General features: G+C 43.7%; 1 protein-coding gene across 1 annotated transcript; it reads right to left on the bottom strand.

The window, feature by feature from the left end:
- Positions 1-179: 179 nt before the first annotated feature.
- onecutl (one cut domain, family member, like) lies at positions 180-13,958 on the bottom strand. The gene is made up of 3 exons (XM_082552038.1): positions 13,354-13,958; positions 11,533-12,910; positions 180-5,197 (listed from the first exon to the last, which is right to left on the bottom strand). The coding sequence occupies exons 2-3, from the start codon at positions 12,575-12,577 to the stop codon at positions 4,887-4,889; spliced, it is 1,356 nt and encodes a 451-aa protein (XP_082408164.1). The 5' UTR covers positions 12,578-12,910; positions 13,354-13,958; the 3' UTR covers positions 180-4,886.
- Positions 13,959-15,466: the final 1,508 nt, after the last annotated feature.

The following is a 15,466-nucleotide window of genomic DNA, read 5'->3' as shown; positions in this document are numbered from 1 at the left end:
ATACAGCATTTTCGTTAAACAAAAAGGACGTTTAAAAGGAAGCCTTGGTTTCGTAAGTGTGTTTTCTTGTTTTTGGACAAAATAAAAAATAAATCAGATTTCAGAGCAGCTATTGGTGTTGGCCTTTAAAACCCACATATCTTTCCTGCTAACATCTTGAACAAGGTCAGAATAAAGTCAACAGACTGCAGTGTTGGGTTACAAATGAGTCATTTTTATTTTTTTTAGTGCAACATCACAACAAACAATTTTCACATGAGGTATTCAAAGGGATTTTCTTTAGTTGTTGATACAAAATGTCCCACCATGATTGACGTTTAAAGTTTTGTATATCTTTTTTTAAAGCCTTTGGTTGGTTAGCCACATTCATTAGTAAGTCTAACACATGGACAAGAATGGCACAATAAAGCATGGTGGGTCGAGTCCAAGCTGGGGAAAGTCAGACTCAGTCAGATATTTCCCTCAGCTCTTTCCCGTTTAAAGCTTTTTGTATGGATCTTATTAATTCCTACTTACAACAGTGGGATTGAACAGTATTTCAACTACACTAAACATTTTGAAAAAAAAAACAGGTGGGAGGGGTGGCTTACAAATGTGGAAAAATAGCTTCTGTCTCCTCTGATCTTTTTTTTATGTTAGGATGAGTGCTTGATTTGGGTTTTTTTTTTTTCTATTACAGCAATTCGCATAATTCTAGCTTTTGGAAAACAAGGAACAGGCAACGTTGATTACAGCAAGATCCTCCTTGCTTGGATTGTCACCTCCTTCTTTTTTGGTCTTGAGAATGATTTTATTTATATACAGAACATGGATCAATGGGACACTAGCATACTCGACTTGAGCTTTGGCTGGACAGGGGGTTCCTTCAGCCCCTTCACAGATTGATTCCAGCACATTTGGTTTGAAGAAGTAAAAGGCATGAAGAAGAAGAGACGGATGAACAGACAAGATAGATAGATAGATAGACAGACACCCTGACAGAATGGATTCTTTGGTTAAGGAACATTTTTGCCACACAACATCTCACACAGTTGAGGTAGATGGGTAAAGTCTTCATGTACGCACACGGGAGAAGACAGGGACAGAGGGGGAGACACTGGGGTCAAAAGACTTTCATCTGAAGACACTGCTTCATGTCAGTTTCTCAGTTCCAGCTCAACATAATACTGATTTATGCAACATAAATAACCAGCACACGGAACCCCACTGGTGCTTTTTTGAATCCTCTGAGTGCTACGGTAGCTCTGATGAGGAACTGCTAAAACTACCTACATTACATAATGATTCAGCAGTTACTCATTGATCTTTGGTTGTTTTTTCGTTCAAACGTTATCAAAAACAGTACTTTTTTGGTCTTTTTAAATTTTTTATTCTGAAAGTATATGTCAGCTTTCAGTTCTGCTATTTCATTATTAACGCGCTCCTAAGAATTGCTCTGCAATGGCCTCGGCTGCCAGGCTTGTCTCAGGGTCAAGTTTCTAGAAAAGTCACTAGGGGGTGCCGCAGGCTAAAATGGCAATGCGGATCACCTGCAGCAGCCAACTGGATTCACTCCTCCCTCCCGCCTACCCTCTGTACAGAAAGGGAAGAGCTTCCCTGCTTGACACGGAGCAGAGGGTGGCTCAATACAAAAAGCACTGTCTCCATTTTAGACTCGCAGTCAGAGAGACAAAGAAAAACCTGAAAGGTGTCACCTCAGCTTTGATACAATGACAGCAGTGGGCAGAGATCAGCAGAAGAGCCTTCAAGCTCTTTTATTTTTAATTTTTTCACCGCTGTACAGACACAGCCACACAACCCCACTGCCACCCCCCGTAGCTCTCAGCATGCTTACAATTGTTGCTCATTAAAGTTTAATTCAGCTCTATGCCCCACTACTCCAACACCTCCTGTTCCTCAAACAACCCCCCCTCCTACTTCTCCGCACACACTGCTACCACCATCCTCATTCTGGACGATTCAGCCTCCTCTCTGATCTCCCCCCACCCCTTTTTGAATGCCCCCTAAAGCCCACAGGTCTGGCCAAGAGCAGACCCCAGACCAGATACCCAGCGAGGAGACGGGATGAAAAAAGCCTCCCCTTTGAAGTCCACGAAAAAGTCGATGGCCTCTTTCATGACCACCCGTCTTTCAAGTGCACGCTGTGAAGGGGGCCCCGGCAATCCGCCTCTTACAACGTTAAAGACAGAGAAAGGGAGAGAAAATGAGACAGGGAAAGAGTCAGTGTTGAAAACGGCAAATCTAGCTTTGCCACACTTGGGCAGCATTTAGTCGAGAGTGAGAAAATTAAATCTTAGGTGACTTCTCCTGATTTCAGCACCCACTACTCAGAATGGAAAATCCAGGTAAGGAAGGAGGACCTAGAACAAATGCCAAAACTCCAAATGATTTGGAAAGATCCATGAAGCTCTTACAGGGTCAGGGACAAGCCCCACAAGCCTTACAACAAAATCTAAGACTTCTCAAACACTGAACTTTGGATGGCAGAGGGCATAGGTCATAAAACTAAAGAATCTTACAAAAGAAATTAAAGATTCCCAGAAAACGAGAATGGGAAAAACCTTCAAAAGACCTTAAAAACCACGGGTACATAAATCCAATTCCCCGGAAGATGAGGAACACCCTTTAAGAATCACATTGGACAGCAAACAAACCCAGAAAAAAACTCCAGTATCTCAATTCAAGTTGAGGAAAACACGGGAGGAGTCAGGAGTGAACCCTACTAAACGTCTTGGAACTGAGACAACTAGCAGAAGCCTTTGCGTGTGGTGGACGGTGAGATCACACTGAGAAGGACATAGACAGTAGTGTCTGCACTGCACTGGGGAAGGGGTTAGGTGAGGGAGATTGGGCGGGGTGGGGGGTCATAACCATGCATTTCCCCAGGCAGATGCACAGTACGCATGTTTGCGCGTGACCCCGAAGGACTTACGCAACATTAGACAGTGCTTTAAGTGGGTCCCCAGACACATTACGCACTCTGCCAGATGGCATTGGTCTGAACACAACTTTACAAGCAACTTGTGAGCCTATGGGATGCCACATCATCTTTGTTATTATTGTTATTGTCATTATTGGTAGTATTATTAATTATAAATATTATCACAACATTCAAACAAGCTTTGGCCTTGGCGTTAAGAGCTGACAGCAGAGACATTTGCAAGAGTAAAGAATTCCCCATAATTCTACAACAAAACAAAGAAAACAAAAAGGGCCAGGCCTTAAAGATAGAGAGATACTTAACATCACTGGGTGGGTCGGGCTGGATCCGGGTGGATCGGGTACTGGGTTTAGGGATTCAGGCCGTACATTCAGGGAGGCAATGTTAATCTTTGGTATTACGATGGGATTCTACAGCTAAAAGTGCCCATCACAAAAAGTTTTCAGTTTCACACAGACATACAGAGCATTGTTAAATAAATACTTACAGTATATAGATAGCATAAATAAATAAATAACCAAATAAATAAAGGAAAGAAAAAGGGAAACCAATAAATACACAAATGCAGTAATAAATATGTTGATCAGATCATTAATTGCATTTGAAAAGTTCTTGGTTTGATTCATCTATTGGCTATAAGGAGGCATGGTTAAAGCCATTCCTTTGTGGACCAAAAAAATGACCTTGTACGTCAGCAGGGCTGAAACAAACTGCCCCACACTTCCAACGTGTCACTATAAATAGAGCGATGTGCTTGAAATCTGTACAAAAACATTGGAAAGAATCACATTCCTCCATTTTCTAGACATCTGTAAAAAAAAGATTTTGTAATGGAGGAGTATACAGTTGTTTGGAAATGAGTGGAAAAAATACTACAATGTCACTATACATTGTGTCAGGTGTACCTCTTCTCCAGAGAGCCTTTGTGTTCAAATTGTTTTTGTTTTCGTTTTTTTTGTGTGTGTGTTTTGGTTTTTTTCTTTTTGATTTGGAGTCCAAAAAAATGGCTGTGGAGCTTTAATTTGGAAGCTCAGTGAGAGTCTTAAAGCTAGACGGTTGCACCAACAAGTCTGTTTCTGTGTCCTACTTGTGTTTATCGATTCTGTCCTGGCATACGGTGAGATGTGCCGCGATTCCCCCTTGAAAACTCTGATTCATTCGAGGTGGGACCGTCTTGACACAATACAGAAGAGGCTCCTGTTGATGGGAAATGATTGACAATTGGGAGTCACAGGCGCTACAGAACCCTCCTGATTATTCCAGGCTCCAAGCTTGGAACAACGCCATACAGTCCTGGGAACCATTACCATGGAAACACATGCTAAGAAAAGGGCATTCAGTTCTCCAAGAAAAAAAAAGAGGACTTAAAAAAAATGCCTCTTCTTCCTCTTTCACCTTGATTCAGGAGGAATAAAGGGACTACAATAACATCGGGGAAGGATTAATGTCTTCGGATGATGGCGATCACTTGATTAGGAAGTTACACGATGAAGCTCTCCAGATGTGAGCAAACGACACCTCTTGATTCTTCACGTTTGGAGAGATGAGAAAAGATTTGAAGGTACACCAAAATATGCTTACTCCTGATTTGCAATACCCTCATTATCTCTAATCTACATAATCAAAATAATGCAATGAGATGGTGTCTATGTAAGGGTGTGACTCTTCTTTGAGTCAAATCATCTTTGCACCCTTGACTATACAGGCAAGACCTCACATCTTGCAATCATATCACTAAGCATTGCCCCTTCCTTTTCAAGGGAGCAATTAACTTTGGTTTGGGAAAAATGCTTCATCTTCATAAACTCATCTATAATAGCTGGCTCCATCTCTCCTTCTGATAACGAGGAGGACATTTATTACGGCTGATCTCTGCCTAGACCAGTCTATGTGCCCCCTTGCTCCCTCAGCGCCCTCCTCACCGCACCTCCGCGACGGTCTAGCATCACGCCGTGCTGCAGGACACTGCGGAGGAGGAAATGCTGGAGCCCGAGGAACCGGTGGAAGAAGGACGGCCCTCGTCTGCCCACTTGTTGAGGTTGCGTCGGCGGGCATTCATGAAGAAATTGCTGACAGTTGAGAGCTCCAGGCCCAGCTGCTGGGCAATGGTGACCTGGAGCTCTTTGGTTGGGCGGTGGTTCTCCCTGAAGATGGCCAGAAGCGTACGCCGCTGCAGGTCTGTGAACACCAGCCTGGTGCGCTTCGGGCCCTGGTTGCGCTCCAGCTTGTTCTGCTCCTGTTCCTTACGCTTGCAGGCTGCAGGCAGATGGATAAAAGATCAATTAAAAAAAGGAAAGGGGAAGCAGGTTAGCTAACAGACTGGCTGGCTAACTAGGACAAATGGATTAAGCTGTGGGAAAGTGGATTTGTTGAAAGAAAACAGATTAGCTAAGCAACTTTGATTAGTTAAAAGAGATGAATCAGCAACTTGTTTCACTGTGCAGTAAAGGAATCAAGATGTTCAACCTATCACATCTTATTACCAGTGAGCTGCTCTAAGCTGCTAGGGAGAAAAAAACATATAACTACATCCAGACCAAAGTCCTGAAGTCTTCCATGATGTTTTTCATTATTCCCTTTAATTACATTTTGGAAAATGGTCTAATTTTTTACATAGATATGGCCTGGAGACAAACTAAATCTGGTGTTGCACTGATAATGGCAATATCTTCCAAACAAAAATTGAATTCAAACACAAAAACAGATGTATATCAAATTTCTCCCCTTAAAAATTTGAAATATAACCTTTCATCACATCAAATGTCACGTTTTGTCCCTCTTAGACTCTCCCTTATTTAACATCCGTATATTTCTGCATCTTTAGTCCTCAGAAGATAAAAAGCTTTAGCAGCATTTGTCCAGTATCAAAGTTATCCAAATCCAATCTACAGTAACAGTTAAGTCTTCTGGTGATTCTTTTTTAAATCTAAGTCTTGCGTACAACAACCACAAAATAAAATCCCGGGGTCTGGGTTAAACACCACTCTAGCTGCGGCAGCCCGCCCAATTATATAATCGATATTTTCTCGCGAAAAAGTCTGAAATTTATTTTGAAGGGAAAAAAAAGAGTGCAAAGAACAGTTTTGTTTAGTGAGAGAGAAAAATAGCCTGATGCGTGTGGGCTGAGCTCAGATCCATTTTGAGAATCAGACGAGCATTTTGAATTCAGGCTGCATGTTCCTCTGCATATCCATCGCTGAACCTTTCACCTCTAACACGCTGTAATTCTGTATTTACAGGAAACACAACACCAACCTCTGCCTTTGTGTACCGAGCCAACTTCTCCTCCCTTCCCTCCCACCCTCCATCCCGCTCTTTTTCTCTAACCATCTCCCTCCACTTCCACTCTTTCCTTTCCCTTAGTGGACACTTCAACATCATTAGTTTCTCATAAAAGTCATTTACATGTGGCGGCAGTGAGTGAGTAATAATCACTTTAGGGGGAACTAATTTATTTTCTATTAAAGGCAGGTTACGTCAGGGGTGAGTGAAACAAGCAGAGTCGGCATTGCCCAGGGCATTTAGAAGCCTTAAGTGGGCTAAAACATATTTGGGAGAGTCGTGCAATTACCTAAATGCACACTTTTAAGAGGTTTCAATCAGCACTGTGCGGTTGCTGGGCGACTATTTTGCTGATGGTATCAAATGCATTTCTAAGTGTAAGCACACTGGTGTACGTGCACAAAAAACACAAAGACACAAATACACACACACAAATGAGCAAGGACAGATGGATTAGTGCCTATATAGAGAGTGGGTTTTTTTTCAGGGGGGGTATAAAATATGAATTCTTCTAATAGGTATGATATTAGATATGCATGTTATTTGGCATGTTGTGTCAGAAGCTTTCTCGATCTCAGAAAGATAAGATGCTGGGGTTACACATGCTCTTTGGGCTTTTTGAGCATTTAGCCAACCAAAACAGCCCTCAGTGTAACAAACGTGTCATTTTTATTGCAAGAAAAGAGAAACTCTTTCTTTCTTTTCGAGATTTAACACACACCATTTTTCAAGCAAGAGAGGAATAAGCTGTATTCGTGTTGAAGCTGGTTGAAATAATCCTGCTGCACAGGCAGATTTTTTTTTAACTTATATTAAGAAAACACAGAGAAATATGTATGGAGTTCTATTATTGACAAAAAAAATATGTGATTATATGGAGATTTCAGCTCGCAATAACCTTGAGATCCAATATTTCAAACCCTAACACACGGAGAAACACAACCCAACTCACGCTGCAAACATACATTATATAAAACACAGATGCTGCCTTTTGCTCTCACAACAGCACTGACGCGTCCAATTGATTGGCTCACAGTTTCCCATTGAGAAACATCTCACATACTGAGGGGTGCTGCTGATGTTAACTGTATGACTGTCTTTTCACTCTTCAAACGCACAGTGGCAAATTTCTCTCATTAGCAGAGCGTTTTAGGAAAAAGTGTGACCTCACCGCCATCTTTTTTTTCACAGAGTGCAATCACAACAGCAGAATTAGACGCAGGTCTAAAGGGTGTGTGTGTGTGTGTGTGTGTGTGTGTGTGTGTGTGTGTGTGTGTGTGTGTGTGTGTGTGTGTGTGTGTACTTCGCACCGTCTGGCTTTGATTGCTCTAACATCCAGCTGAGTTTCTGAAACTTAAGTACTCAACTGGACATGAATAAATCTCCCCATGAATTCCCTGTGAACATTCTCCTCTAAAATCATTATCTGAAGGAAGTGTTTTGACTCGGGGATGCACTCTTGTCAACTTGAGATTACAGGGGCCTGTTAGCTTTTAGGCATCCAGAGCTCGTTTGCATTTCTGAGAGTTATCGAACCACGTCTCATTAAAATCTGAACAGGCCGAGATGTCAGCAACATGTCAATATCACCACAAGTGAAATTATATATATATATATATATATATATATATATATATATTATATATATATATATATATATATATATATATATATATATATATATATATATATATATATATATATATATATATATATATATATATATATATATATATATATATATATACATATATATAGTATTTGTGCTGCATTCTTCATATGAGTTATACCATCACCACGGTCAATATTTCAGGGTTGGGGGTGTTGGGATGTGAGCTGCAGCTATGGAATGTATATACAGTGGTGCACTCTGAGCTCATGTAGTAATGAAAGCAATGACATGATAGTGCTGGCTAGCTCGCTTGTAGCGTGGATTTATGGCTCGTTGGAGGAGCTGCCGTGTCCTGCCGCTCTCCTCCTCCTCGCCGCCATCCTATCCTCAGCTCTCTCCCTTACTGACGATCATAACGCCGACCATTAAGTAAATGCTTCCTTATGCTGTAATCATGTGTAAAAGGCTCACAATTACCATGCTATAAATCCCCAGCACCGGGGCTACTCTTGGAGACATAAATATTCCCCTATAGGCTTCTTATGATCGTGGGAACAGCCCCTAATCATGATGTATGCCCCTGTCTCGTGTTGCTGAAACGTGATCGAAAGCCCTTTCCCTACCCCCTGGCGTCTCAGCCCCCCCCCCAACCACCACCACTCCCCTCCCTGTCCTCTCCCTCCACACCCCCTCCACCCCCCACCCAGCCCCAGCCCACCCCCCTGCTGATTTCTTGGGCCAGGGGCTGATAGAAATTATTGATTAAATCTGTGCAGCTCAGACTCCTCGACCCACAGAGGCTGGTTAACCCCTTCAGCGCCAGAGTGGGGGGAGCTGCAAGAGTCAGATAAAAAAAAAAAAAAACAACACAACAAAAACAACAACCCTGTTTGTTTGATGTTGCACAGCTAAGGTCACGCCGGCCTGTTTGCAATTCCTGATATGCAAATGGCATTGGGTTTGACCTTTGAGCCTCGCTAGCAAAACGTGAACTGTACGCAGCGAGCGGTGGACAAGGCTTTGTGGCTTTCATTACTGTGGGGGTGGTGCGGGCACTGGAGCTGACACGTAAACCGCATTGACCTTTCTTATTCATTTAGACCTTTAGTCAAGGGCTTCGGCCATCATCTTTAAAGTTATAGTCTCTGATCCCCCCTCCTTGACTTTAAGTGTCAGAGCAAGGCTGTGTGGTCTTTATCCTGCCTTCTTCTCTGACTAAATCCTGATTGCCTCCTCCACAGCCTGAGGTTGGGCTGGAGATGCATCTCATATACAGTGCAGTAATCCATACAGCACACACACAAGATACTGCAGATAAATCCCAGGGATCACAGCATTTTTACCAAAAGGTTTCTGCAAAAAAGACATATGAAAATACAAAATGGCAGCAACTAAATTCCACAATTACGGTGCGTCAAGCTTTGGAGAGAGCTCTGCAGCCCTCTATAGAAGAGACATTATGGAAATAACAGTGCTTCTGGCTGACACTAAAGGGCCTTCTATGTATTTAAGCAAGTGCTGCATTAAGGAGGATCATCTTAAAACTTGAGGCGTGAAGCAGAGAGCACTTGAGCTATCTTCAGACTGGGGAGCACAGGGCACCGCGCATTCTAATTCCAGTCTCGATTTGCCGATGCGGCCGAGGTGTGTGTGGGCAAAGCGTGCTGCTCTTTCCCATGGAAATCAATAGAGGCTTGTAATTAAACAAAAGGGGGTTGGCCAGGGGGGGGAAAACACAACAACCCCCTTCGGAAAGTAGGTTATGTAGAAAAGTGCCGAGCTGTCCAAATTGTGGCTTTGCCAAGAACTAAATATGCAATTTCAGAGAGTGTGAGAGCAGAGAGAGAGAGAGAGTAGGAGCATTGTCAAACATTAGTACGCTTCTCTGTGTAGGGACTTTAATTTTTTATGAGTCTGATTGATCGGCTGCTCGGACTTGGCGGTCTGACTCGTTAAAAATAATGTTTGTGTTTGTGACAATGAAGAAACAAGGATGCTGCACATAAAGAAAGAACGATGATTAAATCTGCTCCAAAGAACAAAGGGCTGATTTATCATGATGAAGATTTGCCTTTTCGTGGGGGAGATAATAGGTGTTTTGCGTACAAAGCATTCACACATCACGGGATGGGATTAATCAAACGGCGTTTGGGTCAAATTACAGAGCAAAACCCAAGATAACTAATCTTTAGAAAAGAGGTTTGGTTGTGATTGCGCTAACGTTTTGCTGAATGGAGGATGTACACATGTGCTCTCAGAGTTGAACAATCAAAGATCAATAATTGTGAAGGGATTGCAAGAGCGCACAATCATTACCTATGAACCCTATTGTGTTGCTCGGCTTAATCAGTCGAGCTGCCAACAGAAACGAAAGAAGCGGTGATCAAGTGGGGAGGCTCACACACACGTACAGCTCACAGACCCCCGCAGTGAGCCGACCACTTGCAGATACACACTCGTCTATGCTCATCTCATATTACCGCGTTCACTTGGATCTCTTTCTGTGCTGCGTGTATCAGATGGGTCTTAGGTCCCTGTGGAGGGACTACACTGTAACACGGCACTGTACGGCGTGCTGTCACGTCTTGAATCCACATCCCCAAAGAATATTAAATGGCAAGCAGCACACTGTAATGTGCCTTTAAAAAATAATACTAGTAATAATTAAAATTTGCCATGAAATCTGTATAAAAAGCAAGAAATAATTACAATGAAATATTATTATTATGATATTTATTTAACTGAAAAGATGTAGCAAATCATAGCAAAAGAAGAAAGCTGGTGTTCTACATTGGAAAAAACTTTCTTTTTTTTTTTTTACTTTGTAACTAAATTCTATTAACTTTCAAAACTGTTGTCAAATTTTCCATATGACTGAGTGATTCTGCACTAATGACTACATGCACCTCACTTAAGCAGCAACATCTTCTTTTCCACATGTGAGAAACCTGGAAGGAGCTGCCTTAGAGCTGAACAACATCCGTATTTAGCCCCGCAGTAATTGCCTCAGTGACAACGTTGATAAAAGGTGTCTGGCAAAAGCTCAAGTCTAATTTGCATCAGTTACCTTGCCAACTCAACTTGAGTCAGGCGCTGAGCAGATATAAATCACTGCTGAAATTAATCAATCGCTTCAGAATGGCATATCTGCGCAAATTATTTTGTGGGCTCAAAAGCGATTAAATTGCCAATCGCTGCTCACACTGATCTTCATGGTTCATTTAAGAGGAGGGCAAATGTCTGTGGGGTTTTTTTTATTGTAGCTACTGTACAAGTCAATAGGAACTGTTTGGGAGCAAAGTAAACAAAGGAACGGCACATATGGCCTGTTCTTGATCAAACTGACCTTAATGTGCTGCTAAGTTCTTATTACCCAGGCTGATGAGACAACAGACACAGCGGTTGTACATTCACAGCAGTGGGAAGGAGGGAAACATCAGTATGATGCTTTTGCTTTTACTCATGTACCAACCTGAGCTGCATACTGATTGCTGGAGAGGAGATTTTTTTTGGAAGACACGGAGAAGGGAGGCGTTTGGGGAAAACAAGGAGAGTGAGCGTGTCTGTTGTTGTGGTTTCTGTTTGAGCCTCTGTGTGTGTGTGTGTGTGTGTGTGTGTGTGTGTGTGTGTGTGTGTGTGTGTGTGTGTGTGTGTGTGTGTGTGTGTGGAAAAAATACAGAGTAAAGCCAGATCTTACCCTCCAGCCTGAGCGAGGCCATTCTTTGAAACTCCGGTTCCTGGAGCCAGCGGGACATCCTTTTAAAGGTCTCACGGCCAGACTTGAGCTTGCCCCAGGGCTTAGGATTCCTCAGGAGGTCAGACAGTGTGCCCTGTGACCTACACAAAACCCTCTCAGCAAAGATGGCCTGGGGGATGCTGTACCTCTTCAGCTCAGTGATGATCCTTTGGGCCACATCCCTGGTGTTGATCTCCTCTCCAGTGCTGCCTCCACTGCCCTGTGAGCCCAGCAGCATGCCCTCGCTGGGTGAGGATGAAGCAGACGATGAAGAGTGCAGGTGGTCACCCATCTTGGTGGCCTGCTGGCTCGGGTGATGGTGTGGCTGGTAGTGCTGGCTATAGATGTGTGGGTGATGGCCTGGGGCATGCTGGTGAGTCTCCATTTTATTTAGCTGATGCCCCACTGAAACATCACCTCCTCCTAGGCCTGGCGGTGACATCTCTCGGCCAAAATCCGATGTTCGGCAGAAAAGGCTCCCTCCATGTACATCATAACCACCAGGGAGCATCTGACTGCCGTTACCATTAGGGCTGTTTCCCAGACTTCCGTAGCCATGCATGGAGGAACCCAGGCCTGATCCTGTGGATGGAGGCGACAGGCTTTGGGACATGGCCAGTTCCTTGCCATAAGGGTTGTAGAAGTTGGTGCTGAGGCCTCGATCCTCACGCATAAGGGTAAAGCTACCAATAACATTGCTGACAGGGAGACAGGGGTGATGGTGATGGTGGTGGTGGAACTTGTCGTCAAAGGGCTGCAGGGGGGTCAGGGTAGTGTATGTGCTGCCAGAGCTGGATGGGGAGTCGCCGCTGTAGCCCAGTGCTGACATGGAGTGATCGAAGCCTGGTGGACGGGGCTCAGGTTCCAGAGACATGGAGGAGCCCCCAAGGGAAGGCCTGGGGAAAGCAGCTGAAAGGTCCCGGGAGTGCAGCATAGCCCTGCCATCCTGGCTGTGAGCCAGATCAGAGTGGCTGTGGAGGGACATCTCCCCTAGACTCCCATCCATCGTTAATTTCAACAAATAAAGTTGTATTTCTTGCCGTGATGTGTGGCTGGTCTCCTCTTGTTATTGTTGTTGGACAACTGGGCCAACAGTCTGTAAGGTCTCTTGTTACACCAGACTATAGATTTATTGATTTGTGAATTAATTGATTTCCGGGCTTATAGGGTGTCTAATTAATTATCTGATAACGTTAAGTACTTCCTCAAACTCCCGGAAAACGAGATTGCAACAACATTAGGAGCTCTAACTGAGATTTTATTCTCGCTTGTGCATCAGCGCTCTGCTTGTCTCTTTGGTGCTCAGCTGGGTTCCTCGGCAAAAGCCTCGCTTTTGTGCCTGCGTGAGACAAGACAGGCGCTGTTATTCGCTTTATTTAAACTTCAGTCGTTACAGAGAAAAAATAAAGCAGCCCAGTGAGAGAAAATAAAATGTAGCCCAAACAACAACAAGAGCAACAAATAATTTAAAAAAATTAATTAAAAAGCACTTTTGTTTTTCTGCCACACACACTCCTCGGAAAGCGCCAGAAAACACAGATATCACTTTTCACTCCAACCTAATATTCTCTTGGAATGTAATATTTTTGCTCTTTTTGAATCTTATGCAAAGTTATGATACAGAAGCAGCCCACAGCGCGCATGCGAAGCGCTGTAAATGACCAGTTCCTTTGCATTTTCGCTCCACATGTAGGACACGTAAACTAACTATCACACATGGTGGCGATTCAGAAAATATATCACCACCACGTATTGGTTTTACAAAAACGTGCAAAATCCTACCTTTATTATCCACTTCTCAGAGCGCGTCCGCGACTCTTGTCCGTCCTGTGCATCTCTCCGACTCTGTCAGCGAGCAGCCTGCAGATTCACACAATTGGTCCGCTGCGCCCCGGGGTGTAACATTCACTAAAACCAGACACCACAAACCATCTGCGGTCACAAACGAGCCTCTCTCGGTCTTTCCGTCCTTGTTTTTCTCCCAGTCTTTGGTTTTCACTCCAAAAAATGTCCCGTTCTAGCCTCGTTTGTTGCTCTACACTAGCAGCTCTCTTCTTGTTCTTTCATTATCTCGTGAGATTTTCCTCCTCCTCCTCCTCTTCCCTCTGCCTGCCACTTCATCGATCTCACCACCAACTCTTTCTCCTTCTCCTCCTCCTCCTCCTCCCCCTTGCTCACATTGACTCTCTGCTTTCAGTGCGTCACGGCCTTAAAAATCTGACAGATGTGCGATGAAATTCCTACTCCAATTAACCCTTTCTCTCCGGGGGGAGGAGGGGAGAGGGTGTGGGTGTGACGAGGCGGGGGAAGCGTTGAGGTGGAGATGCTCTCTTTCTCATAACCCCACAGGTTAAGCCTTCTTCAGCTGATTGCAAGCACAACTTATGAATTATGTGCGCACAGCCTGGTCATTCTGCTGCGCTCGCCTGTTTATCGCGTCTGATCAATTGATTTCACTGGCTGCAGCTAATGTCATTCTGTCCTTTTTATGTAACAAGTAATGCTGTTGCTCCTTTTGTCAGTATGAAATAATATATCACGAAGACGGAAAGAGACCACGCTAGCTAACACGCGAGCCTTTTGTTTTTGAAATTATTATTAATGCTATTTTCATTTATTAATGTCATGATTTTGTCAAAGGTTGTGCTTCCCCCCTAATATAATTTCAAGTATATGTGCAGAACAGGAGGCCCTTTTAGTGAATATGTAGTTATATGAGTCACTTCACTAACTGAGGGGAAAAATAGAAATAAATATAAAAAAATAGAAATAAATAAATAATATAAACATATCTCATTTAGCAGTGTGTTGTGTATAAAATTCAACCCATGCCACAATTTATTTGTTTTTATTATTTTCTTTATAAACTATTAATAGAAAATGATTTGTGCTTTTGGTCTTAATATCTTGTGTTGGTTTAATGTAAATCCTACCTCTCAGGAAAACAATGGTGTCAAGTGGCGCTCGTGTTTTGCTCAGCTCTTAATCAGCACTCAGCACGCGCCTCCATTCACTCACACTGCCAACACTTCAATCTGGAAAGTCCCTAAAGAAGATCAATGCGACCCTTTTTTCCAGAAGCCCCACGACCTGCTGCTGTCGCAGCACCACGTAGACACATATAATGCAGGCCCGGAATACGGAGAGCGCGTGCGTGTGTAAATTTAGCATCTTACAATACCTGGTTTTCTGTTTGTTTTTTGTTTTGTTTGTTTTTTAGTTTATTCTCGTTTTGTGTGTGGGAGCGCGCTAATGCGCGCCTGCATACATGGCTCTGTGCACTTATGGTGTGGCTTGTGCAACTTGTGTGTTTACATGAGAGTGCCTGCATGCGCATACAATATGCGCAAATTACATCTGGTCTGTGTGGCGGCGAGACCTGAGCGTGCATGTTTGCGCGCGAATCGGCCTCAGAGAGAAACAGGGAGACAGACAGAAGCAGGGAGGCAGAGCGCATACTAATCATATCTGTCTGTCAGTTTAATTTTCAGAGATGAGCAGTTCTGGCGTTTGGAAACAGCGAAGCGGTGCGCGGTGTGGGACCGCGGGCTTCCTGGAGCAGATGCTGCCCTATCGATCCGCCCCGCGCACAGCAAGCACGAAGGGATGCGTGTATGGATGGCAAGTAGCTGGAGGTAAAAATGGTCAACGGCTACAGAACGAAAATAAAAGGTCCTCTCGGAGGTCGGGGTGAAAGTTCACCTGCTGTGGCTGGAAAACCCGAGAAAGCAGGCCGACACCCGAGCTGCAAAACGCCCCAACTTTTACGCAGCGGGCCTAGAGGGGAAACTGACACACAGCAGGATGTTCAGGGTGTGGGTTTGTCAACACTGGGTTTTGAAGTTAGCCACATACAGTCATAACAATGCTGAAAAAGCCTCATATTTCTGTCTTA

This window comes from Aulonocara stuartgranti, assembly GCF_965226115.1.
Source record: "Aulonocara stuartgranti genome assembly, chromosome: 11".
NCBI lineage: Eukaryota > Metazoa > Chordata > Actinopteri > Cichliformes > Cichlidae > Aulonocara > Aulonocara stuartgranti.
The sequence above is the reverse complement of the archived record's forward strand: the minus strand, read 5'-3'. Positions and strand labels throughout refer to the sequence as shown.

What these genes read in the sequence shown, in the direction of transcription:
- onecutl (XM_082552038.1), bottom strand. Translation starts at nt 12,577, where the DNA reads ATGGATGGGAGTCTAGGGGAGATGTCCCTCCACAGCCACTCTGATCTG. An exon ending in GGCCTCGCTCAGGCTGGAGG is followed by an intron (nt 5,198 to 11,532) that starts GTAAGATCTGGC and finishes ATCTGCCTGCAG; the next exon opens with CCTGCAAGCGTAAGGAACAG.